General features: G+C 40.5%; 1 protein-coding gene across 1 annotated transcript in view; it reads right to left on the minus strand.

Annotated features, from left to right (window-relative positions):
- EPHX4 (epoxide hydrolase 4) overlaps window positions 1-7418 on the minus strand; it is a gene marked incomplete at its 5' end in the record, with an annotated part of 19431 nt that extends 12013 nt beyond the window's left edge. The window contains 3 exons of the mRNA XM_013003794.2: window positions 2308-2411; window positions 4298-4426; window positions 7250-7418. Of these exons, the coding sequence (XP_012859248.2) occupies window positions 2308-2411; window positions 4298-4426; window positions 7250-7418 (402 nt within the window). The remainder of the gene's footprint in view (window positions 1-2307; window positions 2412-4297; window positions 4427-7249) is intronic.
- Between the last annotated feature and the right edge of the window lie 8821 nt (window positions 7419-16239).

Consider the following 16239-nt stretch of genomic DNA (forward strand, 5'->3'; position numbering starts at 1 on the left):
TAAGTGGAGAGAAAATGTTTTGAGAATGATGTACAAATGCGCTTTACACAATTGATGTGTGTATGGATTGTGATAAGAATTGTATGAGCCCCTAATAAAATGATTTTAAAAAATGGCATCATAGTTATGTTTTCAATTTAAAAAGTCATCATCTGTCAGGGATATACACAAAAGTATTTCTAATAATTATATCTTGCATTTGATGTAAAATACTCGTATCACTTAAAAAAAAGATGGGGGGGGGGGTTGTGTCTCCAAATAGGGCTGTCAGTAAGGATATAGGAACCACCTGCCTTTGAGCAGTGTTTTCTGCATTGAATTGGACCTGGCCTGTGACTCATATTCACGAACAAAACAAAGCAGCAGAAGTGACATTGTGCCAATTCCTGCTTTATTTTTGGAGCTCCGAGACACCTTAAAAGAGTTATGGTGAAACACTGGTTAAGTCTTGGGATGTTAACCAAACGATTAGTGGTTCAAATTCATTAGCTGCTCTGCAGGAGAAAAATGTGGCAGCCTTACTCCATAAAGATTACAGCCCTATGGGCAGTTCTACTCTGTCGTATACTAGTGAGTGTAAGGTGTTCTGCACTCCACAACAATGGGTCTGTTTGTTTTCGAGCCTCCATAAAAGAAATTAGGCTACCCTGCTGTAGAGTAGCGTATTCCATGGAGAGGGAGTGGCCCCGAGACCACACAGAGACAAAGAAGCCCATTCAAGCTGTATCCTTCACCCAAGAGCCATCTGAGTCATCTTGCACTCCCAGTCATGGCAGCTTCAATAGGTATAATGAGAACCACCCAGCTGAGCCCAATCAACCAACAGAAAGATAATGAGACAGTTGTAACTTTAAGCTAGCAAATGTTGGAGTGCTTTATCATATAGCAATAAATAAATGGAACAGAAGGAGAAATGAAACAAGATCAGAAAACTCTTCAACACTGTTGAAGCTGAGTGATGGTTATATGGGGATTATGCTATTTCCTTTGGATTATGTTTTAAATTTTCCACAACATTTTAAAATAAAATGCAAATTCCTGAGCCACACCCTAACTTTAAAATATCCAGAATGTCACATTTGTAAAGGACTAATTATTTATTAGTGATTGAATCATTTGTCTAATCCTTTCTTCAGACACTCTAGATACAAAACCAAAACCTGCTGCCATTGAGTTGATTCCAACTCACAGTAACTCAATGTACCAGTGGTTCTCAACCTTCCTAATGCTGCGACCCTTTCATACAGTTTCTCGTGTTGTGGTGACCCCACCCACCCATAAAATTATTTTCATTGCTACTTCATAGCTGTCAGTTTGCTACGTTATGAATTGGGCGACCTCCATGAAAGGGTTGTTTGACCCCAAGGGGGGTCACAACCCACAGGTTGAGAACTGCTGCCATATATGGTTTCCAGTTACAGGAGTCATAGCTTTCTCCCACAGAACAGCTGGTGGGTTTGAACTGCTGACCCTGCATTTAGCAGTCTAACACTTACTGGACAACACTACCAGTGATCTCTAGCCTACATCACACATCCTAACCCGTGGTTATTTTCAACTAGCCATGCTGTCTCAATGTACCATTCCCTCCACCCCGCCCCTCAAGATTGTAGTAACCTATTGGAGTAAGTGCCATGACTCATTTTTAACCGCTCCCAATGGCTAAGACAGCAGTGGTAGTTCAGTGGTAGGATTCTCACCTTCCATGAGAATATCCAGGGTTTGATTCTTTAAGCATCTCATGCACAACCACCATCCATCTATCAGTGGAGACTTGGATGTTGCTAAGATGCTGAAGAGATTTCAGTAGAGTTTCCAGGGTAAGACAGACTAGGAAGAAAGGTTTAGTGATGACTTCTGAAAACCAGCTACTGAAAACCCAATGGAGGACAAAGGTCTCATTTGCAACCCATCATGGGGTTGATGCAGGATTAGGGTGTGTTACATTCTGTTGTGCAGAGTTGGTGGCCAACTCAGCGGCAGCTAACAATGAGACAGTTGCAACACAGCTATAAGAAGGATCCGGTGAGTTTCCAAGAAATAGGTACTTGCATGAGGCTCCTGTCGTCAGTGCACACAGTACACCAGCATCTCCCTGCTTACTCCGAAGGCTGTGTGCTTTCATCTCGACTGTTGTCAGTCATCCCTGCCTGTGTGAGCGAGGGATGCCCATCGAAGCACAGGTTCTTACAAAAACCTCAACCGCTGTGCACCCAGTAGTTATGGTTTTAACATTTCCTCAGTTTTTCTTTCTGAAGGATGAACTTTTACATGTGCTTTTCTGCAAACATTATTTGTTTGACTTACCTTGAAATCATTTATCGAGAACATAAATTCTGGGAACCATGGTATTTGGAAGAAGTAGTAGTAGCTGGATTTGAACAGCTGGGCAGGGTGTCGTAAAATATATTCTGAAATTAAAATGCTGTATTAGACTTTACTTAAAGCATATAAATTACTTGTTATTGAAAGATCTCGTTTTATAGGCAATTTTACCTTTGAGATGTTCCAGTAAAAGAATCTAAAAATACAGTGCCCGTATATTTCTCTTTGGAACAATTTCTATGATTTTATATTTGAATATTCTATAATCCTATATTTGAATGTGGGTACTTTTGGTGTTGAGAAATTTTCAAAACTTTCCATAAAAAGGAAGTTCCTCTTTATGAAGTCTTGGCTCAGGAGAGAACCGGAAACCCAAGTACCAGTGCTTTGCTTCCATGTAGTTTCCAGTCACCTAACATTTACCCTGGTCTGAATGATTCATGAATTAGTTTGCTAACTGAAAGGCTGGAGGTTCAAGTCCACCCAGAGACCTAGAGGGTTGCTTTGTAAAAAAATCAGCCATTGAACACCCACTGGAGTACTGTTCTACTCTTACACACATGGGTTAACCTTGGGTTGGAACTGGCCTATAGCAGCTGATGGTGGTAACACTTCACCCAGAGATCTATGAGAGGTAATATCACACCGTTTAAAAGAGTTTCTCCAGGTTTAACAGATTAAATGAATATCTTATTCATTTGACTTAAATGGAACTCATTTTTTCAGTAACTATTAAAAATACACACTGCATCCTGGGGAATTTAGCCATCAACAAGACAGAAAAAATCCTCACTAAGAAGAAACTGAGACAGTAAATAAACACTTAAAACATCAGTTTGAATAGTAATCATGCCATAAGAAAATAAAATTAAGTAATCGCGTGAGCTATGACGTAGAGGAGTGTTGATCTAGTCGGTGTGGTAAGTGAAGCCATCTTGGGAGTTCAGCTGCGCGAAGCTCCAGGGAGCGACGTCCAAGAACAGCTCCTCGTGGGAAGCAGGGACTCCGGCTTGGCACCTTCAAGAACCAGAAGGCCAGTGTGGCTGCTGTTTAGTGATTGAGGGGAAGATGGTATGCAACTAATTAGAAAGAAAAGCAGAATCCGGATCCTTGTGAGCCATTCAGAATGGTTAGTCTGGTCTGCGTGCAGTGGGTCACAGGGGTGTTGGGTTTTTGTTTGTGTGTTTTTAGGAGCTTTAGTTAAAGTGCTTTGGGAAAGAATTGAGGGTTATACTGGGGAGTAATACGTCACACACTCATACGCACATATTTAAATCACATATAGATTACACATACACGTACATATAAACATTCAAAAAGACTGGACACCAACACGACTGGATCTCCTTAGCAACATGGAAGTGGACGGTACACTGTGGGAATTTTGTTCTAGGAAGCCAGCATAAACCTGATACAGCACACCCACAACACACACACACACAACACACACACACACACACACATTATATTCCACTGTCCCTTATGAAAGGAGCCCCGGAGGTGTAGTGGTTATGAGTTGGGCTAGGATCTGCAACGTCTGCAGTTCAAAACCACCAGCCACTCCTTCGGAGAGAGACTGGTTTTCTACTCCCCTAAGGAGTTCAGTCTCGGAAACTCAAAGGGACAGTTCTGCTCTATCCTGTAGGATTGCTATGAGTCATCTTTTTAAACCGTATGTGTCAGATTGGAATGATCACTTCAGCATTTATATATATGTATATATAAATCATTTTATTGGGGGCTTGTACAGCTCTTATAACAATCCATCCATCCATCCATTGTGTCAAGCACCTTTGTACATGTGTTGCCATCATCCTTTTCAAATCATTTCCTTTCTACTTGAGTCCTTGGTATCAGCTCATTTTTGCCCCCCTCGCCAGCCTCCCTCCCTCACGGTCCCTTGATAATTCGTAAATTATTATTTTTTCCATGTCTTGCACAGCATAGATATTTTAATGAAAACTTAACTTACCTGTAAATACATTTGGATGAGGAAAGTTAATTACAATAAGCTTCATCACCATTTCCGGATAACAGATGGCAATTAGCCAAGCAATCAGGCCCCCCCAGTCATGACCAACAAGAACACATTTGCTGTATCCTGTAATTGAGAGTGTTGACATTAGAGAAAAGGGGACAGGTGGGTGTGGCATTACCTCACATGAACAAATTACACTTCCAAACCTAACTTATCTTTCCACTACCCTACTTAAGAGCCTTCCTTGCACTGTGATTAAATAGAGGGCTGCTAACCCCAGGGTCTGTGATTCAGATGCACCTGAGCCATTCCTCAGGACAAAGATGAAGCCGCTGTCCCTTACAGACATACAGTCTCAGAAACCCTGTACAGAGTCACTGCGCGTTCGAGTGGCCTCGGGGGCAGAGATGTGAGTCTACCCCATTGTGTGCACGTACCTGTGCACAGGCCATCAGTTCAGTGGGTCTGTAACCTGACTCGGTAGCTTTTTAGAAAATTTAGATGCTCAGGCTCTACTATAGACAACACAGTTTCAGCATCCCTTCAGGAATCCTTTTTAAAAAATGTTTTTATTTATTTTCAACAGTGTATTGGCATGTAATTTGCATATCATACAACTGGATAATTCAATTGTTCAATCATACCTAGGAGAATTGTACAACCAGCACCACATCTATTTTAGAGCATTCCACCCCACCCCCATGGTTAAATAACCTTTAAAATGAGTTGTGCAGTCACGATCAGTTCTACTACCCCCTCCCCCTTCCCACCGTCATTATTTACTCCCAAAATCCCCTTTCCCTACCTATTGCCCATCTCCTACCCCTGCATTCCTGGTAACACCACGAATCAGTTATTATCATTATATGTCCACTCCTGGGCTTCACCGCTGGGAAACCCAACAGAAAACAATGAGAAAAAAATTGCACTAAAGTGGTAGGGATAAGATCATATTAGTATAAAGACAAAAATACAAATAATGCCTGAGAGGGAGAAGACCCCCCCACCCTCACCCCAACCAACATTCAAGAAGTCAGGGAAGAAATTCCTGTCATAGAACGTCTATGAGATACTTGCACCCAGAACAAATTCAGGATGAGTTTGTAGGGAGGTCAACTAGCCAAACCTCAAGCTCCGTCCAGCATCATCAGGGTGACAGTGGTCTCTGCCTGGTGCTAAGGCTGTTCAGGACTGTTGCCTGTAATCAGAGCGGATCTGCCAGCGGCTTGGTCTGACTAGACACTCTGCAGATGGGTTTTGGGCTTTTAATGTCCTAAAAAGTTCTAATTTTGAAATAGCTACCTTAGGTCTGGTCCCCTTGGATAGGAATTTGGAAACCTTAGTGTGGATGGTACATAATTAATTCATAAACAAAATTGTTTAGGTTATTTCTTTGAAATGCTGTAAATTCCCTGTCACACTAAACCATAAATTCTCACTAAATACCCATTTATATCTAACTTGAAAATCTTTATTTTAAAAGAGCATTTCTTTACTCCCGAACTTTGTAATCCAACCCAACCTTGGGACCCTCACTAATTTGGAACTGTGAAGTCAAACTGAATTAGTGGAAAGCCTTGAATTATATCAATTATATAGACAAGTTCCCGTTGATGTAAGTCTATGGTAACGTGAGTTAGGTTAAAAAATATTGCTTAATACAGATTCCCACAGTAGTCACTTTGAATAGGTGGGTCAGATTCATTTGTACATTACTATGAGAACTCTTAAAGAATTAAGTCTCAAATAAATATTCCTCCACTATATTCCTCATTTCCCTCTTCGCCACTGTAAAACCCCCTCACATACATACACATTAAAAATTCATCTTATTTTATTGATTTGCCTAGAAAATCATGGTGACAAATTTTAAGACAGACCTGAATGAATTATAAAAAATGTGAATGAAATCCGGGGCTGTACATCAGTGTGGCTATTTGCATAACAACTATGCATTGTCATTTTCTGGCTGTCCATTTTTTTCTTCTTTAAAAATGTTGGTTTTATTTATGCTCTGCTTTCATCAGATTAATATAAAAGGGCTTTCATTTCATTTATGTCAGTTTGGTTAACATGTCCATGGTAGCAGCTGAGCTTTACCAAGAGGGATGCAGATTATATTGTTGAAAAAAAATATTACCTCCTTCTGTCTTCCCCACTGTCACAGAAGAAGTTTACTCCTTTGCCTCCTTGATATTAGGCTTTGGTCTCATGTTGGGTACATGACTTTTGACTTGGCCACATGACTGCTTTTATTTAGTGATTTCCAGAAATTTGAAATATGCTTATACAGTGGGGCTCGCCATGAGAGGCTCAACCCTCAGACTGCTACCCTTTGAGGTTGGGCTCCAGCTCAACCCACTGCAAGAAGCCAACCCCAGCTGGACCTGCAGATTGAAGCAAAATCACCAAGTGGGGCTCAGCTAGTAACGGTCAATCCTCAGTTGACCTCAAGATCCTGGAGTACAAGAATAAATGCTCTTTGCTGTATGTGTTACATTAAGTTTGAATTGGTTTTCTATACAATGTTTCTGTGGCATTAGCTAATCAACTCAAAAGAGATAAGGCAAGTACTCCTGTACCTTACAGAATGTCTCAGTGAATATTAAGTGTAGCTTCTGATGGAGTCAGTTTCTGAGAGTAAAAAATCAAATTTTTAGTCACCTAAAAATCAAATTTGTAATTAGTTTTTAAAAGAACAAACAATCGAGATCTATTTTCAGAAAGAAAATTTATAAGCCATTTTGATGGGTGAACTGAACGGCAAGTCTGGATGCATTATTTTGAATTCCCTGTAAGAATTTTCTGGCTGTACACCCAAAAGCATGGTGACAGGACCCAGATACCAGCTAAAGAAGAGAGAAAATGAATCCTCCCACGAAATATTAATTTGTTGCCTGTTGGCCTTTAAAAAGAATTAATATTATTTTAAAAGACAAAACCTACCTAAAGAGTCTACAATATCCTTTATATCTGTAATGAGACAGTCCAGTTTATAATGACCTTGGTGAGTGGGGGCATCTGTTTCTCCATAGCCTCTCAAATCCAGTGCTACAGCTCGGTATTCCCTTTTAAACTCCCTCAGCTGGTGACGCCAAGAATACCTGCAGGGGGAGGGGGGATATTAAAAACGCTATAGTAACTAGCACAAAAAGAAACGTTACACATTTTCTAAGGAGAAGATGATAGGAAACTCAGTATGAGAAAAGTTTTACTTGTATATCTGTGTGTGGAAACAAGTAAAAAGAGCCATTTGGGGAAAAAATATTGAGTTACTCTAGAAGATTTTTGTTTTGATCAGTTTCAGTGGGATGCAACAAAGGGTCAGTATTTACAGAAACTACAAGACACAGATACTAAATCCAATCGCCTACCTATGTCTTTCCTAAGTCAGTTTTCTAAGCTCCTCTTAGACGTGCGTACGGCTATCAGGGGACCTAGCTTTGCAGTCAGTTCTTTCAAGCTCGACTTCTAGACACAAGAAATAGATTTTAAAGTTGTTTTGTTGTTAAGTGAGAGGGAAGATGAGCTTGGAAGTTTTATTAAAACATCTGAATGACCCAGACCTTGGTGGAATAATTCGAGTAAAATGTTTCTTATTGCACACTCATTTGGTTGTCTGGTTGAAAATTGTAGTAGTTGAAACTCTATTTCCAATAAAAAAAAAGCCAAGTGTTGTTCACGGTACTCTCCTGCCAAACAGGGACATTGTTTTTAGTAATAACAGCTCACTTTGAATGAAAACATCTCATTTTATACCACTGAAACAATGCAACAACCCAATGGTTGAATGTAAATCTTTGCCTGCTAAAGCACAATTCTTCAGTGGAGAAGATCCTAAGCCATGAGTACAAGCAAGAATGATATTTAAAAATAACAACCAAAAATGGCCTGTGAACTGGGCAACTGGAATGGACATCGTTGGAAACAACTCTGGAAGCCTCTGCTGGGTCAGACGCTCCCCCTGGGACTATGGGATTCATTGAAATACCATGCAGTGAGTCATGAGATTTTCTTCTTCAAGTAGGAAAAATCATTTTGGGTAATGAACATTAAAGAAGACACGATTTTCTAAGTGACTCACTATGTTACAGAACTCAAAATATGCATTAAAAAGAGGCATCTGCATGCACATCTGTTCAGGAAAGCACAGTGTGAAACTGACACACACTGAGGGGGAGATCATTATCCGAAAAGACTTTTGAAGGGTAATAGGTAAACCAACGCAGTGAGGTGAGATTATGAGCCAGTTCCCAGAAGAGGACTGCAATCCGAAGCGACACAAAGCCACGCAATCAGTGAAACACGTCAACCGCCCTACACCAAGCTTTCCAGAAAGGGTGTCAGGTATGTATTTGGAGCTATGGATGCATACAGAATTTCTACTTCAGCTGTGGTTTATGAAAATTTGCAAATGCATTACCTATAAATACGGACCTGAAAATGCCAAGCAACTATCTTTCTTGGCTAGTCTGTTAGGACTCTTGTTAGTCTTGTCTAGGATTTGTAACAGACAAATGAAGCCATATGTTTCCTTAGAGATGTTCACATGTCAACCCGGACGGTTTTCTCATTAGTTTTACTTACATTTTGAATTGGTTGCTTATGTCTTTGTAACTCAAATCCAACTCTCCCCTATCATAATCCCTCATGCCCAATCAATAATGGTCTGCGATTTAACCTATTAAATATTTATGCAGTCATTCCTCTGGTCCATCTCTACTCTCATTATCTTAATCCACGCCTCCATTACTGCTGCAGTCTATTGACTGGTCTGCAGCTCTCTCTTCAACAAAACCACAGTGTTGTAACAGCAACACAAACTCACTCATGTCATTTCCCTGCTCAAAACCTTTGCTTGTCTCTTTTTTTCTACCACCCTCTAGATTTTATTTTACTGTTGAGAATGTACACACCAAGGCATACACTGATTCAACAGTTCCCAGGAGGACAATTTAGAGCCATTGATCTCTTCTGCTTCTTCCTCCCTCGCTAACATAAACTCACTGCCCTTGAAGGTTTGTGCTTCATCTTTCTAGAGCTGTTTTCAATTTAGTGCCACGCGGAGAATTCTTCAAACAGCACGATGTTTAAGGAAGACTTTTTTTTTTAACTAATTAAGCGAAACTATGGGGGAAAGATGGGTTTGCTACTCCTGTAAAGAGTTACAGTCTCAGAAACTCACTGGGTCAGTTCTACCCTGTCCTAGAGGGTAACTATAAGTCAACTTTGACTCGATGCCAGTGAGTTTGGTTTGTTGGTTATTGTTTGATCTTCAGAAGACTTAAAAAAAAAAGACTTCGGGGGATGTTTTAGGTTAAAGTTTAAAAATGATCTCAGGCTAATAGCTTCAAGGGCTCATCCATTGAGAATGGCTCTAGCGTCCATGAAAATTCAATTTTATGTTCTGTTTTCTCTCTCTTGATCAGTGTTCTTCATTGGAATCTTTGATCCAAGCATTTGGTAACAGTAGCCGGGCACCATCCAATTCTTCTAGTCTCATGGCAGAAGAGGCCATTGTTCATGGAAGTAATCAGGCACACATCCCATATCCTCCTATTCTTAACTTTCCATTTTCCTCAGCTACTCTAAGTGAATAAAACTTACACCAAACTCACTGCCATCCAGTCAATGCTGACTCATATCGACCCTTTGTGGGTTTCTGAGACTATAACTGTTTACGGGAGTAGAAAGCACAGTTTTTATCCCAAGAAGCTGCTGGTGGTTTCAAACTGCTGACCATGTGGATTGCAGCCCAACATATAACCATTACACCACGAGGGCTCCTTATTCCAAATGAATAGGGTACAATCATTGTGCTTTGGATGATCACTTGCAAGCTTCTGTTACTAGGCACTACACAATAAAGTAGGAGGTAGAGCTGGAGCACTAAACATTATAGGGCAAGCACCTGAGATGTCTCATGAAAACATGACCCTAATCCTCCAAGTCAGGGAACTAACCCCCTGAATTGCTTAGTTGTATCTAAGCAGCCTCCAATACAACTTGACAGCAATTATAATAGTCAGCTGTGAAATCCTACCCTTAAAGCAATGCGATTTTCCATTACCATTATCTGATAAACACTGGTCTCTATTCATTTACATTTTCTTTTCTTTTTTTTTTTTATCTTGAAAAAAACATTTTATTTTATTTTATTTTATTTTTTTCTCAAATTTTTTTTTCTCAATTTTTTTTTTTAAACATTTTATTAGGGGCTCATACAACTGTTATCCCAATCCATACACACATCAATTGTGTAAAGCGCATTTGTACATCGTTTCTCAAAACATTTTCTCTCCACTTAAACCCCCGACATTAGGTCCTCATTTTTCCCCTCCCTCCCCGCTCCCCCTCATTTACATTTTCTAATGGTTTCTATAACTGAGGTCCTTTTGTGGCCAACATTTTGTTCAGCATAATGTCTCCCAGCTCTGTCCACACTGTAGGAAGACTGTATTTCTCCTTTTGACTGAGTAGTATTCCACTGTAGGTATAGATCACATTTTACTTATCCATTCATCAGCTGATGGACATTTAGGTTGCTTCTACCTTTAGACTACGTGAATGGTGTTGTAAGGAGCACTGGGGTGCAGGCTCTGCTTCCATGTCTTTTCGTACATGCCTTCGACGAAGATGCTGGGTCACCTGGTTCTTCTAGGTTCATTTTTCAGAGAAACCATCACCCGGTTTCCACAGTGGCTGTACCATTTTATATGCCCAGTTGCGATAGAAAAGAGCTCCAATTTCTCTATGTCCTCATCAACATATTTCCTTTTTTTTTTTTTTTTTCCATTTTAGCCCTCCTGGTGGATTTTCTTGATGTTTTATGACTTACAGAATGAAGCCCAAACTCACTTAACTGGCAGACAACGTCTCTAAGATTTGACTAATCCAGCTTGATCACTTTACACTCTGATTCTAACTATGTGCCAGGCTTAATTCTAAATGCCTCCCATGAAATTTGATCTTAGAAAAACAATTTTACAAATTAAGATATTATCACCATCCTCATTTTACAGATGAAGAAACAGAGGCACAGAGGTTAATCAGCAAGCCAGGATACAAACTCACTCACCCGGGCTGAGAGTCGGTGCTGTGCAGTCTGCAGAATTAAGCCATTCAGGATGAATGCACACGAGCACTGTGCTTTGCGTGAGTGACTTTGTTCATCAGATCTCCTTGGTCTCAAACACAATTTCTCCCTACACACTCCCACTTCCCCAGAATCCCTGCCTCTCCCCTCAATTCATTCCTCCTCATGCTGGGCATCTCCTCGTCCAGAAAATGTCTGAGGATCCCACCTTTATAAGCCAGGTTAGGTGGGCTCCTTGTGTACTCTTGAACTTGCACATTCATTGCACTTGGCACATAGCTATATAACGATGTGTTCAGAGCTGACTTTTTCCCTAGGTTGTGAGCTCGCCAGACTGCGGGACAGCATTCCTAGCTCGTTATGTGATTAATAAAAAAGTCTCAACGTGAAACAGCAAACGAAACAAAGTTCTGAATAACGAGAGTGCTAGGCGAACCAGCTTCTCATCAAGGTGACACCTTTCTGCCCCATATAAAACTGACACACTAACAAGGAAGGAATGTGCACAATCGTGCGACATTTTACAGAAATGGTTTTAAACAGAACTGCATATTTCACGATCGTATGAATAATTTAAATTGCCTTAAAAAGAAGCTGAACAGTGAGTGGAGATAAATAATATGGTAAGCATGTCTAAGAAATAGGGCAGCTGTTATTTTAAAGTACAGAACATAATACTTTTTTAAATTGTTAAAATCTTCCTAGAGCTCTTAAATAGAGCATATTTGATTTACACATTAACTCAAATTTTAATCAATAAATAACACCACTGATAGACTAATGGGCATGTCATTCATCTGAATGGAACCAAAACACCCCCCTTGACCAGGAGTGGAACAAATGACAAAGCCAATAACCCCTGAAAGTATGGTTCTGGAAACAAAACTAGCCATTTTTTCCCACATGGTCTTTTTCTCAGGTAGTTTTAGGTAATACCAAAGAATACTACAAAGGAAATAACATCTTTCCCAGTTACCTCGCTCAACCAAAGGTGTGCCCGTGGTCTTACCGGCCAGCCACATTGAGATGTGGATGATCCTTGTCTCTTTACCAGAGAGAAAAGGCCGCGTCAGCCCCCGCTGTGCTCAGCGGTGGGTCTAAAGCGCTCTCACTGCCTCAGCACTTGAGTGATGATGTGTGCCTTCCATACAGCTGGCACTAAAGACACTCAAAGGAAATGCCTGCATCAGCTCAAAGTATTTTTAAAAGAAATTCAAATTGAGATGGAGAGAGAGTGGGGGGAAAACCATCCTTTGACCAAGAGTCTTATTTTGGGGCTCATTTAGCAAAACGTCTCATAAATGTGCATCTTTTTTGAGGTTTCCTTTAGCTTTTAAGGAGGAAGACCTGGAATTTTCTGTTTCTGTGTAGCATCTCTGAAGTATTTTAAAAGCCTCAAGCAGAAATTCTTAGGTCGCGATGATAAGTGGAGATCATACATTGCATTGTATGGTGCTGTTCTGGTTTGTTTTTTTTTAAGTTTCACACTACAAATTGTGATCATTTTGTTTTCACTATGTTAAATATTTCAGGCACATTTGATCTAAAAACATGTTTATATTTTCAGTGTTATTCAGACAAATGTTGAATAATATTTACATTTATATTTTCAATCTAAGTTTTAAATGGTTCAAAATACCCTAAAGTTTGTGAAGGCTTTTCAAATGAAAACAAAATTTTAAGTACAGAGGCATGTCAAAGAAAAAGCTTTTGAATGAAGCCCTGAGAGAGACTTGAAATGGTTTAAGTTTAAGTCTTACCTTAAACTTGAAGATTCGGATCCACCTTTCCACTTAATGGACTTAACTAGATTCCATCACAGGTACTAGGCCAGTTTGATTGGTGGAAAGATATCAGGAAAGATATATCACCTGGAGGGCTTTTGTTTAGTGCGTGCCAGATTCAAGCCAAGGCATTTTGATTACCAGCAGTTTCCATGCCCACCACCCATCTGTCATTTTGCCCAACTATGACAGCTTACATGCTGCTGTGATGCTAGACACTATGCCAGTGTTATTTCAAACATCCACAGTCACCCATGGTAGGCAGTTTCAGTGATCTTTGAGACTAAGATGAGGAAGAAAGGCCTGGCCATCCAATTCCCAAGAAGAGCATTGAAAAACCTGTTATGAATCATGACAAGACATCACCCAACTTGCTTGCTTTGGATACATCAATCATCAGGAAGGATCAGTCGCCAGAGGAGGGTGTCATGAGGGCGTGGGAGACCCTCAGTCAGATGGACTGGTAGAGTCTCTGTAACAACGGGCTTAAACGTGTTGGTGATTGTGAAGAGGAGGCAGGCCCTGGCAATATTTTGCTCTGTTGTCCATAGGGCACTGTGAGTAGGAGCTAACTCAACAGCAGCTCACAGCAGCGATCTCCACAAAGTTGCTGTGCTAGCTTCCAAGAACAACCATGTTGAACAGCCAGTTAAGTTCAGTGAATTGTCTGGCTTGTTGGAGTGACCAATTTACCTTGTTGTTTAATTATAATAAGACTCTTGTTGGAGTAAGGAGTGGGCACAGTTAGTGAATAAGAGCGATCTGTGTAGATTTCCTAACCTATGGCAGAGTGAAAATGGGAACATTTAAAAGCTGATTTTTTTCCCACAATGGCCAGCGCCCTTTTGGACACATTCTAGACTTGACTTGGTTGGGCAAATAAGACTGAAGTCCAGGACCACTAGGGGATACTCCTAGGTCCAGCCATCCACTGAGGGTTCTAGAACATGTACTGCTGGTGTTCACGCTCCAGCAATTCCTCTTTTGCAAAAGTGTCCGCATGAGGACAGCGGGGTAGAAAGCCTATACAAAAGTCTCATTTTTTCCCAATCGTCAGAGAGCATCCACTGCCCTATGGGAAGTAGCTACCACTGCCATTCTTTGACACAGACCTTAAAGTAATTACCAAAGGACTGGAAGTTCATCTTTATTTTCACATACAGTGTTCTACATGTAAACAGGTGAAGTACCAGGAGGGACAAAGAGCATGCATAAGTATTGGGGGTTGGTGTGCAGTGGAGAGACTAGCTTTTAACTCTTTTCTTCCTAAAAAAGTTAACCACCAGCCCTCCATTCAGGTCATAAAGTCCATGTAGGGTAATTATTTAAAATGTTGAAGTCAGTTAATGTAGTTGGCTGCTTATAACACCCTCTTTTTAAACAAAATCATTTTATTAGGGGCTTATACAACTCTTATCACAATCCATCCATCCATTGTTATAACACCCCCTTGAATGTTTCTATAACCTGTGATATTTGAAGAGTAAAAGTTCAGGTACATGTTGTCTATCTATCTATATAAAACAGACCTAAATTTCAAGAATGAGGTACATCTCTCTGGTACAACCAACTTTGGTAGGGTAACAATGAAGCTTAAATGAAATGATATTTGTAAAACACCTGGAGCAGATCTGTCACAGAGTAAATGCTCAGTAAATGTGTGTTGTCAACATCATCATCATCATCATCATCATCCAGAACCAAGATACCATTATTTGGCACAGGAGGCTCCACAGTGAATGAAAAGAAAAGAATGAAGGGATGAAATGAAAACGTATTGAGCCTTCTCTTGGGGCCATGGGAAAGCCCTTGTGCTTGATTTGCCTCTCTTTGTACTGAAAACAGCACAACCGGATGATTGTTGATGACTGAGCAGGATGCTATACCAAATGTGGCCGAGCCAGAATGAGGTCGTTTCAACGAATGCTTCAAATTGTCACTTTATTGTTTTAAGCTAATTGTGCCATGTATTTCGCTCAGTGAATCCACTTACATATTATTGCACTGAACTGGGCTTTTGATCTACCACCTAAGTAATTAGTCTCTAGAATGAAAGAACAGATGCATATTTAGTATGAAACGGATTTCTGTTTGTGTATGTGGGTAAATCCAGAGAGGGACAAACATGTTTCATGAGGAGGAAATCTCAGAAAGAAGCATTCATAAACTTCTTGGTCTAGAAAAATAATGAAGTAGCTAGATCTTGTCATCTTCCACTCTTTTCTTCAGAGGCCAATACTTCTTATCCTCAGTGCGCTTGTTCATAAGATCCTTTTTAGTCATAAAGTATTCACTAAAGTGGCCTAGAGGAGCACCCTGTTCGGAGCTAGGTACATTTTACATCAGGACTTCGGGTGATACAAGTCTTTACAATGAAAGAGGAGGGGAGCTATCTGTGAGGGCAAAGCGGAGTTCTAGGAGTCACGAGAGATGATAGCAAGGGTGGCTATCCAGACCTGACAAGACACTCCACATTCAATCCTGAAACTGAGGAATTAAAACACCCATTGCTTCAGAAGCCATCTCAAGGTAACAGCCCTGTGCTATCACAAAACAGATTTTCTGTTCACCAGAAAAATATGCCATATCCCTCTTCAAGATGTTCCCGGAGGGTATTGCTTTCATCTGAACGTACTTGACCCTCACAGAACAGAATGTGTCCCTCTAGCAACTGTCTATTTGGGGCTATCAGTTTTCTTCCTAAGTGACATCGCTCATTCTTCATTTTTCCTGCTATGGGGCTGCGTGTAGGAAACCGTACATCCTGGAGTTCAACGCCTCTTCTTCTCCCCTTGCCCTTCCTTCATTTCCAGCCTCGCTGAAAGCTTTCTGGTCAACCTCCTCTTCCACTTGCTGTTCCATTTGGTCCACAATGAGTAGCCTGTGAACACTCTTCCATAACTACTTCAGAAATTTGAAACGTTAAAGCTACTTCTTTATTCCTAAAACAATATATGTACATTTGTATGGTAGCTATCTTTAGAGTAGGAGGAAGACTGTCCTTGGCATTCAGGAACATTCAGGAAGGATGACCCTTGGTGAGTGACCTTAGGGGA

The sequence above is a fragment of the Echinops telfairi genome, unplaced genomic scaffold, assembly GCF_000313985.2.
Source record: "Echinops telfairi isolate 266 unplaced genomic scaffold, ASM31398v2 ScPeMD7_443;HRSCAF=831, whole genome shotgun sequence".
Lineage (NCBI taxonomy): Eukaryota > Metazoa > Chordata > Mammalia > Afrosoricida > Tenrecidae > Echinops > Echinops telfairi.